The 16,943-nt window shown below is 42.8% G+C and overlaps 1 protein-coding gene and 1 non-coding gene across 2 annotated transcripts in view; one reads left to right on the forward strand and one right to left on the reverse strand.

The window, feature by feature from the left end:
- Positions 1–8,287: 8,287 nt before the first annotated feature.
- C19H18orf63 (chromosome 19 C18orf63 homolog) overlaps positions 8,288–16,943 on the reverse strand; it is a 36,052-nt gene continuing 27,396 nt past the window's right edge. The window contains exons 12-14 of the mRNA XM_059246461.1: positions 13,092–14,108; positions 12,017–12,096; positions 8,288–11,699 (exon numbers count right to left, since the gene is read on the reverse strand). Of these exons, the coding sequence (XP_059102444.1) occupies positions 11,624–11,699; positions 12,017–12,096; positions 13,092–14,108 (1,173 nt within the window). The 3' untranslated portion in view covers positions 8,288–11,623. The remainder of the gene's footprint in view (positions 11,700–12,016; positions 12,097–13,091; positions 14,109–16,943) is intronic.
- LOC131896255 (U6 spliceosomal RNA) lies at positions 15,095–15,197 on the forward strand. The gene has a single exon (XR_009375414.1). It is a non-coding gene; the product is annotated as a U6 spliceosomal RNA (small nuclear RNA).

Below are 16,943 nucleotides of genomic sequence, written 5' to 3' on the forward strand. Positions count from 1 at the left end.
CAATTCCTGCAGTCAGAGCCGCAGTTCTCAGACTGTGAGCCTTTAACTTTAGATCAATTTCATTTTATTTTATTGTTTATTTCTGTGGAGGTGGTGCATAGAACCTCCTGGCTGGCCCTAAAAAGAGATCTCTGGACTTTGGGAGACACCGGCTGCATAGCTTCTCTCCATTGGAAAAGTTGACTCAAAAAAGAAAGAGTGAGAATGTTGAAAAATGAGAATTGAAAATAGGGAAGGCAAAACAGAGGTACAGTCAGTGCGGGTGGGGCTAAGGAAGGAGGCATTGGGCCTGAGGCAGGGCAGGTCCATCCACTGTTGGTGTTTCACCTCATGTAGTCCTTTAAAAGGAACAATGCAGACCTTGGGAAATGGATGGATGCTGGGACGTACACTGAAATTCTTGGAGACTATTGTGCAGATTTCCATGAAGGATCTTTTTAAATTAATAGTTATCATATATACACGTGTGTGTGTCTTTCTCTCTGTGTTTGTTTGTCTGTGAGTTTGCACACATGCTACAGCACCTGTGTGGAAATCAGAGGACAGCCTGCAGAAGTTGGTCCTTCCACGGGGGTTTCAGCAATGGAACTCAGGTTATCAGGCTTGCTAAGTGGGTGTTTTTAACGCTGCACCATCTTACCAGCTCCAGGAATACTTTCCTTCCAAAGTGTATGGCTGTATCTACGCTGGCTGTGCAGGGAAGGGGGTCACCAGCTCATAGCCGCTGAGCCCCCTGAGGGAGTAGCGGAGCAGGATGAATGTACTGAGGGCACCGGTTGTGAACAGGATGTTCCATGAGCTCAAATACTTCCTTCTTCAGTGAGATGTAAGTAACACAGATTTGACCTGTGCAAGAACAAACACATCAGGATATGACATTCCTTCCCTACTCTACTCACCAAATGGAGATTTGAGTTTGCTGTTTCTGTGAATGATGTCACCATCCACCTGCTGGACCACACTGGAATCCTCAGGCATCAGTACCTTGCTTTTCCCATGGTCTCAAGAGAGTGGCTGTTGGGGAGGCTCTGAGGAAGTATCTGAAGTTCCGGTGGGGGTGTCGCATACATAACCTGTATAGGTTATTGTGGTGGTATTGTGTTCCCCAAAATATTGTGCACCCTAATAAACTTATCTGGGGTCAAAGAACAGAACAGCCACTAGATACAGAGGCTAGAAAATGGTGGCACACATACCTTTAATCCTAGCACTCCAGAGGCAGAGATCTATCTGGATCTCTGTGAGTTCAAGGCCACATTGGAAACAGCCAGGCATGGTGACACACGCCTTTAATCCCAAGAAGTGAGCCTTTAATCCCAGGGAGTGATGGCAGAAAGCAGAAAGGTGTATAAGGTGTGAAGACCAGAAACTAGAAGCATTTTGGCTGGTTAAGCTTTCAGGCTTTCGAGCAGCAGTTCAGCTGAGATTCATTCTGGATGAAGTCTCAGAGGCTTCCAGAAACAGGATCACCTGAGGAACTGGCAAGGTGAGGTAGCTGTGGCTTGTTCTGCTTCTCTGATCTTCCAGCATTCACCCCAATAACTGGCCTCAGGTTTGATTTTATTAATAAGACTTTCTAAGATTCCTGCTACAGGTTATTCACTGTAATTATTCCTAATTTGTTCATATCTATTTCTCATTATCACTCACTATCATTTGATGAGTTGTAATACACATTATTCCTTAAATTTTATATACACAAACTTCTTTAAGTCCTTGATTTTTCTCACAACAAAAGGGTTAGTTCTTTAAAGAACAAAATGAGGCTCTGGAGGAGTATCTATTTTCAGTTACCATGTAACCCTACCCCTCAGTTTCCTCCTAGTTAATTATGGGAGCTGGATTTTTGTGAGGAAGATCACTTTCTTCTCTAACACTCTGCCACACAGTATACACACCAGGCAGCTTGGAGAGATGTTGAGAAGTCCTCTGGCCCATCTCCATGCTGCCAGCAAAATCACTGATGAATCAAAACAAGTAAAACAGATTGATTTGGAAATCCCCATTTCTTATCCCCGATTCCCATCCCTTGGGAATTGCACAGCCTTGTTAGAGAACCACCTCTGAATGTCTCAACGTCCTCCCTCTGGACTCAAGCAGTTTCTCTAGATCAAGGATAAGGCTGCCTGTCAAGAACGTCATGGTTCCCGGTATCAGGAGGCCGTAGTGCCTTCCCAGGCAGGACAGGTAGAGATGGTAAGCACGCATGTGTGCATGTGTAGAGAGAAGAGCAGCAAGGAATGCTGGTTAATGTTCTCCTTGGCTGATACAACAGATGGACCCTCCGGTGATCCCTGAACAGAGATCGCGCCTGCGTCATGCTCATGTTCTGTCAGGCAGGGAAAGTCAAAGCCATGTGTTCTGATGAAAATACTTTCTGATAATGTGTAACACACATTCTGTTTCTCATCATCCCTCAGAATTGAGCTGCACTTGAAATCAGGTTAACAAGAGCTAAATTTAATCATTGTGTGACCTGATTGGGTATTTGCAACCTGGGGTATCGGATTTCCTGCATTCTGTTGCTCTTCTCAATTTCGTCTCATTATTTCCGCAGGGACTGCAAAGCAATGGTAGGCAGAAAAATAATGAAATGTGGTAAATCTGGCCAGAGAAAAAATATGACTAAAATACTTTCCTTTGTTTCATTTCTACAGCCCCATATTTAGTGTGCATTATTTTGGTTTACAAAGTACGAAAGCCACTTCTAAGAAGGAAAGAGGCAGGCAGAATTATTGCTCTGCATTCAGGTTACAGGGATTACTCTATAACACATGAAAGCTTCGTTTTATATAGATTATAAAAATAGAGGTCATAATCATTTATTACAATCCGTACAAGTTTGCTGAGCTTTGATGGACTTGTCTGAGAAGGCATGTCATCATTGGTCTCCAACACTCCCAGAGGGCTTCATTGGTCCCCGACACACACAGAGGGTTCTTATGCACCCAGTGACACTCCCCTCACCACTGACCAAGTGCGTGGGTCTGGAGACCAGAGGGTGCTAGGGAAACGTGCCACTCTGAACAAGAGGACTGAGTGTCTGGCCTTTCTGTTGGTAACTGTGAGAAACAACACTTGTTTCTCAGATAAGTCTCAGCACTGTAAACTAGGAAGAATTTTAGGCATTGGCCCCAAACCATTAAAGAATGATTCTCAAGGAAAAAGCAGTAGAGAGCCACCTCCTTCCTCACGTCCAGATTTTTAAAGAGCTTTGTCAAGCATGTAAGTTCCATGCACCGCCCTGAATCCTTCCCTTACCACCGAGTGAAATGCATGTTCCTAAAAGAAGTAAGTCTGTATAGAAATGCTGAAAGAGGAAAAAAAATAGAGAAGAAACACTATTACTCTGAAGAAATGCATCAGAAGCTGTGTGTACACAGACTACTCAATCCTTGAAGATAACCATGTAAGACTACCTTCCCTACCCTTCCGATATATCATATTTTAAAGTAGAGTAGCAAAAAGAACACCACACCAAGTTTTCAATCCTATTCTAGCTTGCTTTCTATCGCCATGAAATATCACTGACCAAAACCAACCTGGGAAGAAAGGATGATACATAGTTATTACAGGTTAACACTGGTCATATGTATGCCTAATATGGAACTTCCTCCCCCCAACCTTTATTCTCAAGCCTACCTCTTGGCATCTTCATTATGTATTAACTAAACTGGAAACAGAGCTGATGATTTGTATCAGAATGCACATGAACTGACTTTTTAAGAACAAGTCCCACAAAGTAAAAGTCATACAAGACAACTGTAGGCCACAACTACAGTTCAATTCCCTATTCGTTAACCTTTCCTAATGAAAATTCCTCAAATGGCCTGATGTAATTAGACCATGTAAAGTTCATGCTACAACAGATCACGTGTAAAATTTATACTCGAGCTCTAGCTACCTCGGCAGTGACATTTTCTGAGAACTCTATTCCTAGAGCTGGTTTAATACCTGCAGTGTTACCTTAGGGAAGCATTTCAAAGTCTTAACAGTTACACAAACTGAAGTTACACTTCACCCTGTACAGGAGAAATGTCTTCTTACCATCAGACAGAATTTCCCACCTAGGTACCAGAGTAGGAAGAGAAGTCATTTCTTCTCCCATTTCCATACTCCCAGAAAAGGAAACAACATTTCATGGAATGGTGCTAGATCTCTCCTCTGCAGACCAACTATCCTAAAGAAGACCAGAGCTTAATAACTACAACAGGGCTATCTTTTCTGGAGGAGAAGAGCTCAGCTCACCACACAGGACTGGTCTTTCCTAGCAGTCAGATCGTGTATACTTTTGGACCTCATTTCCATTTTCTTCTTTAGTTTTCTTATTGAAACAAACCATTTTTGGGCTGTACAGGGCTTGCATTTCTTTCTTTCTTTCTTTCTTTCTTTCTTTCTTTCTTTCTTTCTTTCCTTCCTTCCTTCTCTCTCTCTCTCTCTCTCTCTCTCTCTCTCTCTCTCTCTCTCTCTCTCTCTCTCTCTCTCGTTCTCGCTCTCTCTCTCTCTCTCTTTCCCTCCCTCCCTCCCTCCCTCCCTCCCTCCCTCCCTCCCTCCCTCCCTCCCTCCCTTCTTTCTTTCTTTCTTTCATGGCTTTTTGAGACAGGGTTTCTTTGTGTAGCCTTGGTTATCCAAGAACTCACTCTGTAGACCAGACTGGCCTCAAACTCACAGAGATCTGCCTGCTTCTGCTTCCTGAGTGCTGGGAGTAAAGGTGTGCGCCACAACACCAAGTGCTGGGCTTGCATTTCTTAAGAGGGGAAGTACCAGAAGTTAGTTAGCCTTGCAATTACAAGAACTTTTAATGTGGGCTGAGAGACAGCTCATCACTGAAAGTGTGTACTGTTCTCGCAGAGGACTGGAGTTGGTTCCTGGCACCAATGTGTCTCACACTGACAGCTCACAACTGCCTGTACCTCCAGTTCTAGGGAATCCTAGGGCCCCGAAGATACTTAGATTCATGTGCACATATCCTCACATGTGAATATAATTAAAATTTAAAAAAGTATTTAAAAAAAAAAAAACCTCTTTCTCTTGCCCATTCCTGTGAGAACAAGGAAAGCCCAGGGACGCTGCCACTGTGCAGATGGCTTTGTCTGTCACACAGCAGAGCAGCTTCTAGGTTTACTCAGCTCAGGGCCGGTGTATTTACCTTTCTTGAGGCTGTTACACTTCTTGGAGCTCAGGAGCCACAGAAGTCTAACAATAAAAACCCAGGAGTCTGAAACCCTGAATTTTAGCTTTGATCCTACCACTCAGTTGGACACATTGGATTGAGCAGATTTTAGAAATCTGTCAGTTTTTTTAACCTCAGGAGCAAAAATTTATCATAATTTTTTTATTTTGCAGTACAGTTCAGTTCTACATATTAGCCATGGATTCCCTCATTCTCCCCCTCCCTATAATTTTATCATATTATAAAATTTAAATGGAAAATGATGGCGAAGTGCTTTTAATTACAAAATGTATCAAACAAACTATTATTATATGTATTTTTTTTCAGGATTTGGTATAAATAACAATCAATACCAGAAAGCTCTTTGAACTTGAAAATTAACTGTAAACATTTAAAAAATTGTCTTGAATAATGATAATAGAAAAATATTTAGGGCCTAGAGTAGTGCCTACAAATATTTAATCTATCTTAGCTGCTTTTCTATTATCATGATAGAACACCGTGATCAAGGCAACTTATAAGAGGAAGCATTTGATTTGGGGCTCATGGTTCCAGAAGACTAGAGTCATGACTATTGTGGCGAGGAGCATGGCAGCAAGCACGCAGGCATGGTAGCTGAAAGCTTACATGTTGAGACACAACCGTGAAGCAGAACACTAACGGGGAATGGCATGGGTTTTTGACACAACTCCTCCAACAAGGCCACACCCCCTAATCCTTCTCAAACAGTTCCATCAACTGGGTAACAAGTATTCAAATATCTGAGCCACAAATTTTCATTTAAAAAGCTCACAAATATACTTTCTTCTCTTTTTGTTACTGTTTTCTAACGTAGAAGGAATTCTAGTGAGTCTCAGTTTCTGTCCATACACTGAAACACTCTGGGTAAAGCAATAAGCACTCTAATTTTTTTAAAAAAAGGATTTGCCTACTAAGGTTCTAGGATCATAACTAGTTTTTATTTCTCCTAACAATATCAGGAATAGAAGAATCAGGTAGGGATTGGGGTACATAAACACTGTGCTTCTGCCTGACAGTACAGGTTCCACTACGCTGGCGGAGGCTGACAGAAAGCACAGGCTACATTATGAAGGAGCGGCTCCTGACTCTTGCCCTCCTTGCTCTGCATAAACAGCTCATCAGGGTCTTTAATAGCCTACACACTGCTGATTCCATCCTCCCTTCTACTCCAACATCTGCTTTTTAAAAAAATCTCATTGTTCCAAGCAATCATGCCACGGACACTAGAATCATTGTAGACACCCCTGAAGTTCCCCGCTCTAGCTGGTAGGCTCTACCCTATATAATACACCAGAACCATTTTTAACTTCCTTACCTGCACCCGTGGTAGTCTTGGCATTTATCATCTGCCTGGACTCTGAGCTGGTCTCCCACCTTCTCTCCTTTTCCCTGAGCCCCAATCTATCCATACCACAGCAGCTAGAGTGTCCTGCCAAGCCCTGTCAGATTGGGCCACTCTGGAATAAAGCTCTTTCCAGGGCCCATGGGACCCAGTGTCATCAGCTTCACTCTCTCCCCTCTGGCTTCTTTTACTCCAGCCACTCTAGGCTCCTTGATGCTCTGCACCGCAGACTGTTCCTTGTGCCCATGAACCCCATCTTTCTTCCCCTGCTGTAAACCAATGTCACCACTCCCTTATGAACCTCCACAGTGCTTGGCACATGACAAACACTTTAATGAATAACTTTTTCTTTGAGGCAGGGTTTCACTGTGTAGCCCTGGCTCTACTAGAACTTACTCTTTAGAGTAGGCTGGCCTCGAACTCAGAGATCCACCTGCCTCTGCCTCCAAGAGCTGAGATTAAAGGTGTGCACCACCACCGCCCAGCTAATAAATAACACTTTTAAATGATGAAATAAAGGTCTTTTGAGAGTAAAACTGTATGACGTACTAAGGACCTAAGCTGGTTTAGGAAATGAACTATAATGGGAAGGAATGCAGGGCCCCTAAGCCCTCCCATCTCTGTAGAGAAATCCTGACATCTGAAAAGTACATCCACTTGAAATGCCTTTACTGTTTGTCATCTGAAATAATACACAACATGGATATTGAAAGTATAAATACGTAAGGGTCACACATCTTTAAATCTTTTTATTGATTATTTACAACTATCAACAAATACTCATATATTAGCAAGTCCAACATAAAAGCAGATCATATGCAACTTGAAAACAGAGTGAAAATTGGTTGGTAAACAAGTCTTTGAGGTGCTCGAAATTTTTATCCTATTTGTGACAGTGAGTAATATACACAAAGTAAAAATAATCATATAAAATAAAAATATAAAACCTAATACAAACATAATAAGCAGCTAGTACACATGAGAAACATTTTTACATAACTACAAATAGGATTCTTGGCATTAATTTTGGTCTACTTCCATAAGTTTGTTTTGGTGTGGTGGTTGATTTCTAAGCCGCTGGATATAGGCAAACATAACTCCATTTATGGTTTAAACCTGGAATGGCCCTGTAAAGCAGAACTGAAAAGTAAGGGGAGAATTTTTGGAAGGGATCCAAACTGCAAACAAAGCCTCAAAACCTCAAAAAAAGTAAAATTTATTTATTTTTTCCAATTGGCTATACAATTATTCTGGCTCTCAGAAACTGAAGTCATTTAAAGATATTTTATGTTTATGAGTGTTTTGCCTGCATGTATGTATGTGTGTCATGTGTGTGCCCGGTGCCTCAGTGTCTGGAAGAGGACGTCAGATCCCCTTGGAACCCGAGTTACAGATGGCTGTGAGCAGCTGTGTGGTGCTGGGGAACAAATGCGCATCCCCGAAAAGAGGAGCAAGTGCTCTTAACTGCTGAGTTATCTCCAGCCCCCAGAAACTGAAATCTTCAATATGAACCAAGATCTTCATTGATTTCTCTGGTGAAATTGAGCACAGATTGTGTGTGTAGGTGTGTTTCATTAGAATACATATTATATGGCCGGGCAGTGGTGGCACACACCTTTAATCCCAGCACTCAGGAGGCACAGAGCCAGGCGGATCTCTGTGAGTTAGAGGCCAGCCTGGTCTATAAAGGGAGTCCCAGGAAAGGCGCAAAGCTACGCAGAGAAACCCTGTCTTGAAAAACCAAAAAAAAAAAAAAGAATATATAAGACAAAAATGTACTTTATACAAGGAAACAGACTCATATTCATTTTAGCATAGCAAGCCTTGCATGTATGTGAACACTTGTCTAAAATGAAGTACTAGTGTGTGGGATACAGCTCAGTTGGTAGAGTACTTGCCTCATGCACAAAGTCCTGCATTCAATCTCCAGCACAGCATAAACTGAGCATGCATGCTATCATCTAGCACTCTGGAGGCAGAGGTGGGAGCATCAGCAGTTCAAAGTCATTCTAGCCTACAAAGTGAATTCAAGGCCACCCTGGGCTACACAATACCCTGTCTAAAAAGAAAAAAGAAAGAAATATCCTGTCAGTTCTAAGTAATACGAATTAACAGAGTAGAGGAAGAGGGATTACAAAGATTCTGTAAAGACCTGGCAAACACTATACACTGCTTCAGCAGTAGACTCATCTTTTAACTAGTTTGCTGAGTTGAGTGATATGACATCTTCACAGCCTAAGGCATAATGATGGAGCAGCCCCGGGAAGCACCAGGGAAGGCTGGTCCAAGAATGACCACGTGTGGATGACTGTGCTGACCACACATGCATATTTCAGTACATCACTCTCCAAAACTATACATCTCTCCACAAGCCCAACAATGTCCTGGTCTTTACTGTGGTCTGCTGGCTATTTACAACATGGCCTTCGTGAGCAAGGAGCACTTAAAACGGGCTTTGACTTAGATGTATGTTCTTCCTATGAAGACGATACATTGGGAACTAGAGATAGTTCTGGAAAATAGAAGTGCTCACAGTGAAGATATAGGGCAAAGTCATTACTAGGCATAACTCTGGGAGTGGGAGTTACACTCACATGTGAAGGAGGTTAGCACTTATTTTGTTAGCACTGGTTTTGATGAATTGGTAGCAACAGCAAACCATATTTAAACAATCATAGTTCAGCTTACATGTGATTCCCTGCTGGTTTTTTTTTTTATATGATGAAGGATTATCGAAGTAGGATATTCAATGAAGAGTTTTGACTTTTAAAAATATATGCCAATTATATGTTATCAAATCCACTTAAAACCTAAACATTTTGAAAGTGGGGAAGATTCTCATTTGGTGAGAAGCACTGTTTGTGCATCTCGCTCCCATTCCTTAAAAGTTAGAGAGTTGTTTGTGGAGGACAAGCAGGTGATCCTGGACACTTGCTTCATCACATATAAAATCCCAAGCCTGAGCCACAGGCCCATACGTATTTGCTAAAGACTAGACTCAGCCTTCAGGGCAAGTCCATCATTTCAGAGGTCGATGCAGAGCATGGCCCACAGCCTGGCACCTAGCAGGATAATGCACTGCTGGGCACAGAATTCTCCACTCCAATAAAAGCTCGAATTCTGTGGTGAGATTGGACTCATGTCTCTGGTGGCTTCTTGATAGTTACATATAAAAAAAGTGAAATTTATTGGTAATATAGCACATCGTGAACCCCCTAAACAAACATTAAAACAATTTGCCCAAGGTTATGAAGAAACAGTGATTACAAAGCAGAGTCCCTTTCCTAGTATAACTGCAATAATATGGTTACTTTGGAGACAAACAGGGGGACTGTCAAAATGTATAGTAAAAATACACACATTCTCTCTTTAAAGTCCTCTGTACCTTGTTAGAGTTGTATTCTAAAGTGTTCATGAACGAAACTGTATGCTTCCTAGAATTTTCTTTAAAGCATTACATTAAAAAATGTCTGTAATGTAATGTAAAAGAGGAGACGGAGTCAAATGTTAGCAGCAGAAGGTCTGGGTGACAGGCCCTTCGTGTCTTCATGTGCTATCGATGATCTTATCCTATCATAACTGTGAAGCCCCCAACTTCTGACAGTGAAACAGAACACTTCCAACAAATTTCAGCAGTAAAGAGTAAAGGCAAAATAAAGGTGTTTTCAACTATCAAAAGTACTACATTGGGTAAAGTGGCACATGGGAGGCAGAGGCTGGCAGATCTCTGTGAGTTTGAGGCTAGCCTGGTCTACAGAGCAAGTTCTAGGCTAGTTGGGGCTACAGAGTGAAACTCTGTCTTTAAAAAAAATAATGTTTCATATGAGAAAATTTGGTAACTTATAACATTCTGTACAGAACAAGTTACATGACTTATAATACTGAAAGGTTGTAAACAACTGAAGTGTTCATCAATAGGGAGCTAGTTAAACATGGCATGTCCACAGCCAATAAAATACTATGCAAAAATGAAAAGTGCTGAGTAAAGCAAGAAGTCCCAGGGCAGCACACACAGCCTTCTTCTCGCCCATAGGCAATGTCTGGAAGAACTTCCTCAGTATTCCGAGTGATCATCTCTGCAAAGAGCAATTGTGGGCAGATTTTTACTTTTTAGAAATTTATGATTTTGTTTTATGTGTCTGGGTGTTTTGCCCACATATATGACCGCATACCATGTTCAAGTCTGATGTCCTCAGAGTCCAGAAGATGGCATTGTATCCCCTGGAATTGGAGTTACATATTGTGAACCACCATGTTGGTCCTGGGAATTGAACCAGGGTCTTCTAGAAGAGGAGCCAGTGCTCTTAATTGTTAAGCCATCTCTCCAGGCCCCAATTAAATTAAACTTGTTTATTGAACTACTCCATATTGCTATAAAATCTTTCCTGAAGTGTGTATTACTTTTATAGCTGGGGGATAGTATTGTCCATAGATCACTGTAGGAACTACAGTTTTCTCATGTTATTCTTCCTACTAGAATGATTTCATTTTAATATCATGTCAGGCATTAAGTCATTCAAAATGAGAAGGTGACCATACTTCTGAGAACATGGAACTAGAACAGATTTCTCTCTAAAAATGCAAATAGCCATTTCTAAGGCACATACAGTATTTTCTTCAGCCACATGAGAGCATTAAAATGAAGATGTTTAAGACTGCATACGATAGATACCACATCATAAAACATACAGAAATAGACTTAGGTACCTTTTACTTAATTCAAATCAAGTTGAAAATTCTATTAGCTATAGAAAGAAATAGCATTTGGAAAAGAAAAATATTTTCTAGTTGGTTCTTAAAGAATCTAAATGTATGCCAATAGTTTTATGTGAAGAATATTTGTGGATGTTTTAGTAATGTTTGCTCTTAGAATAGAACAGATGGCAATAAGGAATAAAATGTTATTTCCAGATGTACAATTTTGTGAATTTGGTGCCAGGGACCCAGAATGATAATTAAATCTCAAGTTTAAGCATAGCTGGCACCGTAGCACTTCAGGAGTAGATTTCAACTTAATGATTAGCTCTGGGACTTCACCGAAGGTCTGTTATTTGGGTCATGCCCAAGCAGGAAGATATTTCAGTGGGTCACAGTCTTGCATATTCAGTCAGCTGCTGTGGCCGCAATGCTGGCACTGGCTTCCTAGTCTGTGAGACCCTGGAACTAAAGAGAAGAGAGCCTGAAGCGGGGGGTGGGGGTGGTGTGGGGTGTGGGAGGGGGTGGGGGGTGGGGGGTGGGGTGTGGGGGGGGGAGTGGTGGTGAGGGGTGTGTGTGGTGGTGGGGGATGGTGGGGGTAGTGGGGGTGGTGGGAGTAGTGGGGGGGTGGGGGTCCTTTCCCAAAGCCATTCTTCTTTGGGTCTACACAACGTAAAACAGTTGTTTATTCACAGGATGTGCTGTTCCTATTTCCTTGCTAATTTAAGTGTAGCTATCTCTATTTAAGTAACTTAAGCAAAACAAGTGCACACCACTGCAGTTACCTGGTGGGCAGTCTCTGTTCCACTCTGTACTCAGCCTCAGGAACCCTGAGGGAATTCTTGGGTTTTGTTGTACTAGATACCTGTATCAAATTGAAGAACAGCATTTTGTTACAAATTAGACATATTACTACCAGTTTTGACTCTTAAGGGAGCAGGTCTCTTTTTAAAAGACTTTGACAATCTCATACACACACACACACACACACACACACACACACACACACACACACAATGAATTTTGGTCATTTTCATTTCCAGTACTTCCTCAAACCCTCTCTCCTCTCTTCTACCAAAGCCCTTTAAAACAAGTCCTGCTCCTACTCTGATGTCTTTATTTTGCTGACCAACTGAGTTTAATTTTGGTTACTTGCATGAGCATGGTGGGAAATTATTTGCTGGAGCATGGTCAACACGTCAGTGACTACACCACCAAAGAAAACAGTCCCTTCCCCCTAGTGACCCTTAACAGCTCACACTCTCTCAGGGTGGCTGGGAACTCATGAGTGGATGGGAAACCCCTTTCCCCATCCACACTGAAATGTTGATGGTCCCAGGCTTCTTTGGGTCTCTTGCGGGGAACCATAGCTCCAGTGAGTTCATGGGCTCAAGGCCACGTCATGTCCAGAGACACTGTTTCACAGTGCTCCTCTCCACTAGCCAGCTCTGACGGCCTTTCTGCTCCCTTACTACAATGTTCTGTGGACCTCCCTTACTACAATGTTCTGTGGACCGTGGATGTCCTTTTTGTTGTTGTTTGTTGATTTGTTTGTTTGTTTGTTTGTAGACAGGGTTTCTCTGTGTAGCCTTGGCTGCCCTGGAACTCGATCTGTAGACCAAGCTGACCCCAAACTCACAGAGATCTGCCTGCCTCTGCCTCCTAAATGCTGGGAATAAAGGTGTGCACTACCACGGTACCGCCTGGCTAGATGTCCTTTTTAGGGTGGAGCACAGTTGCCTTTCTTAATTACCACATTTCTACATCAACTTGGGCATGTTATTTACATTCTTATTTAAGGGTCTAAAAGTATAGCCTATTATGGATTTTTTCCAGATTGGAAGGAAAACAAACCTTTACCTGTTTCTTAGAAGAACCGGGTTGCCCCTGATGTGCAGCATTAGAGCAAAGATTTGTAGCAGATTTTGAAGACTCAAGACATAACTTCCGTCTGTGCTTGTGGGATGCTTTGCTCACTGTGAGGCCATATTCACCTCCATCAGCTTCTTTAATTCGATTTGCTAGCTGTGGCTGCTGTAGTTGGGAGTCTTCAGTCTCTAAGTCTGATTCAAAAATGTGTGGCTGGCTTTTGAGCTTTAGTGACTCATGGCTTTTCCCCAAAATTTGTGTTATAAATCTGCTTGTTAAATTGTGTTTTCCGCTGGTGTGGCTGTCAACAGCATTTATCACCCTTAAGCTGTTACTTGACATTTGTGTCACGGCATTAGTAGACAGTGGTCTACCTACACTGGAGTACACAGTCTGCGTCGCATCAGAAGAGGGATGGTCCCTCTTGTGCTCACAGAACTCAGAGCTCTTCTCTAGCAGAGGTCTGACGCTCTTCTGGTTTAAGTTCCTAGCCTGTACCTGAGTGTTACTATCTGGTCTTTTTCTAGTAGCTGAACCTGAACTTGGTTTGCCTCCCTGGGTTACACTAGTTTTCTGTGCCGGTAGGGTAGGCTCTGTAACAGCGCTCTGTTTTCTTTTCATGTTGCCAAGTGCTGAGATGCCTTTGTTTCCTTGCTCAGATTTCCTTTTGAAAACTGGTATGAATGCCGGGGCTCTCTTACTTGGTGAGCAAACATTATTGCGTTGAACTTGTGTGCTTTCTCTGCTGAGTTTCGACACTTCCAAATGCAGCTGTGGTGCCTGGAGAGGCCAGGAGGGCTTCTGGTCCTGAGGAGACCCTGGCTGGAAGGGATCAGCTGAAAACAAGCCTGAGCACTGCTGGCTGACAAAAGGCTCCACCTTGTGGTTGGCTGAGGTTGGCTGTGGAACTAAACATAGAGCCCCTGTGGGTTTCAGCAAAGTGGCCTGAGTTAGAGAAGCTCTGAAGTGTTTCTTAGTCGTCAGATTCGGGGGCTTGACTTTGTTTTCCTGGAAGGATAGAGATTGGGGAAATTTAAAAATGTAATAAATATAAGGGAAATGAGAAAGAAAATAAAACGTATCAGAATAAGAATACAAAGTAACACTAAAATGCATAGAACCATTGAAAAAGAAAATATAGACAAGCCTTCTGGTGTAATGTGTAGATTTCTCATGGCGCACATTATAACCCTATGTAGATCAACTGTAAAAAATTACACACGGCTACCACGGATGTGCTCAAGCAAGCATCTGGCTCCCTGTGTCCCTCTTCTTTCCACTGCTCTATGCTGTGGCCTCTCTCTCTCTCTCTCTCTCTCTCTCTCTCTCTCTCTCTCTCTCTCTCTCTCTCTCTCTCTCTCTCTTTATTTTCGAGACAGGGTTTCTCTGTGTAGTTTTGGAGCCTGTCCTGGATCTCACTCTGTAGCCCAGGCTGGCCTCGAACTCACAGAGATCTGCCTGGCTCTGCCTCCCCAGTGCTGGGATTAAAGGCATGTGCCACCACTGCCTGGTGGACTCTCCTTTCTTTAAAGTCCCATATCCTGTGAGTCCTCCACCAGTCAACCTACCACAGAATGGACTTTTATTTCATTTTTCAAGGTTCTGTTACTAGTTAGTATTTGTCATATAAATAACACAAGGTAGCATGGTCACTTTAGTGTCCGCATTCTATCTCCCTAAATAGATATTGACATCTTGGAGTGTAAGAACTATGGCGTATGTATTCTTGTCTCTTCTAAAGTTACTGAGAAAACTTGCTGAAAAGATCTAATGGAGGGTGGGTGGGTGCATGTGCACGGGACCTTTAAGTGAGATGTAGACTGCAGGGCAGGCTGCCTGTCTTAGCCTGCTTGTGTTTTCACTGTCTACCAGTTTCCGGCGCCCACCAGGAACTCAGCAAGGACTTGTCAAACTGACTAGTTAGACACAGCAAGAAGATCCAAGCATGTCCTCTGCTTTAGGAGCTCGGTTTGTGCGTAAAGTCAAGTTTTACCATGCTCGCTTCTGAGCACATAGACTAAAGCTGGAACAGGACAGAGGTCAGTTTGGCCCCTGCACGAGGACGACAGGCAAACTTGTGAAGTGCTCCGCATTTAATGAGGAAGCAAACAAACAGAAACAGAACATTTCCATTACACCGTGCTAGGTGCACAGTTCAGAGGCCTCCAGCACACCCACCACTGACCTGGGTGACAGAACAGTCACCTGCCTTCTCTTCACCCCACACAAAAACAAAACTGTGCTTTGTAACTCACACCTCCCCTTACACCGGTTCTGGTAACTCCTGCTCTGTTTTCTTTCACTATGTCTCTGCCCGTTCTAGACGCTTCACATGCGATCACACGATATTTCCTTCTAGTGTCGGCTTATTTCACCTAACATGCTATGTTTTCAAGACTCAGGCACGTTGTAGCATGTATCAGAATTCCTTTTCTTGTGATTGGCTATTCCATTGTATGTATATGACAGTTTGCTTGTCTCTTCAATTGCTGATGGAAAGTGCTTCTAGTGTTTTGAAATAAATGTATCCTGGGCTTTAGCTTCTGTATAAGGACAACTGCCCTGGTTAGCTTTTGTCAACTTGCCACAAACTAGAGTCACCTGGGAATAGGGGGTCTCAACTGAGGAACTACCTCTATCAGATTGGCCTATGGGCCTGCCTGGGGAGGAATTTTCTTGATTAATCATTGATGTTAGAGGGTCCAGCCCACTATGGGTGATGCCACCACTGGAAAGGTGTTCCTGTGTTATATAAGAAAGCAGGCTTAACAGGCTATGAAGAGCAAGCCAGTAAGTACCTGGTACCTGTGGTACCTGCTTCTGCTCTGAGCTTCCTCAATGACAATACCCTCCCCAGCCCCGTAATGCTTTTGGTCACGGTATTTAGCAACAGAAAGTAAAGGAATATAATAAAATTTGGCAATAGCTTGAAATGTAGACCACAGATTTATCTTTCTATTCTTAGAGATTAAAAATATGTCACAGCTTGAAACAAAAACCGTAAAAGTTATGCAAACCAGAACAATTAATTTTCCTTTCTTCTATCGAGTTTCAGGTTTTTTTTAATTTAAAAGGTTTTTATTCATTTTACATACCAACCACAGATCCCCCTCTCATCCCTCCTCCTGCTCCTCCCCCAATCTACGCCCCCTCCCCGGTCTACCCTGGATCCTCTCTTCCAAAAGGGTAAGGCCTCCCATGGGGATTCAGCAAAACCTGGTACATTCAGTTGAGGCAGGACCAAGCCCCTATCCCCTTCATCAAGGGTGAGTGAGCAAGGTGTCCCACCACAGGTAGTGGGCTCCAGAAAGCCAGCTCATGCACCAGGGATAGATCCTGATCCCATTGCCAGGGGGCCCCTTAAGCAGACCAAGCTACACAATTGTCTTGCTTATGCAGAGGGCCTACTCAGCTGTAAAAAAATCATATCATGAAATATCAGGCAAATGAATGGAACTAGAAAATATCCCAAGTGAGGTAACCCAGACTCAGAAAGACAAACATGGTATGTACTCACTCATAAGTGGATATTAGATGTAAAGCAAAGGATAAACAAGACCCACAGCTCCAGAGAAACTGGCTAACAAAGAGGACTCTAAAAGGGACGCATGGATCACCTTGGGAAGGGGAGATCTCCATGAGTAAACTGGGGATGGGGGGGCAATAGAGGGGAGGGGATAGGGGATGAGAACATGAGGGAACAGGATGGTTGAGCTGGGGGAGGGACCAAGTGGGAGAGCAATGAAAGAGATATCTTGGTAGAGGGGTCATTATGGGGTAAGGAAGAAACTTGATGCTATGGAAATTCCCAGGAATCTACAAAGTCGACCCCAGCTTAGACTA

The sequence above is a fragment of the Peromyscus eremicus genome, chromosome 19 (assembly GCF_949786415.1).
Source record: "Peromyscus eremicus chromosome 19, PerEre_H2_v1, whole genome shotgun sequence".
Lineage (NCBI taxonomy): Eukaryota > Metazoa > Chordata > Mammalia > Rodentia > Cricetidae > Peromyscus > Peromyscus eremicus.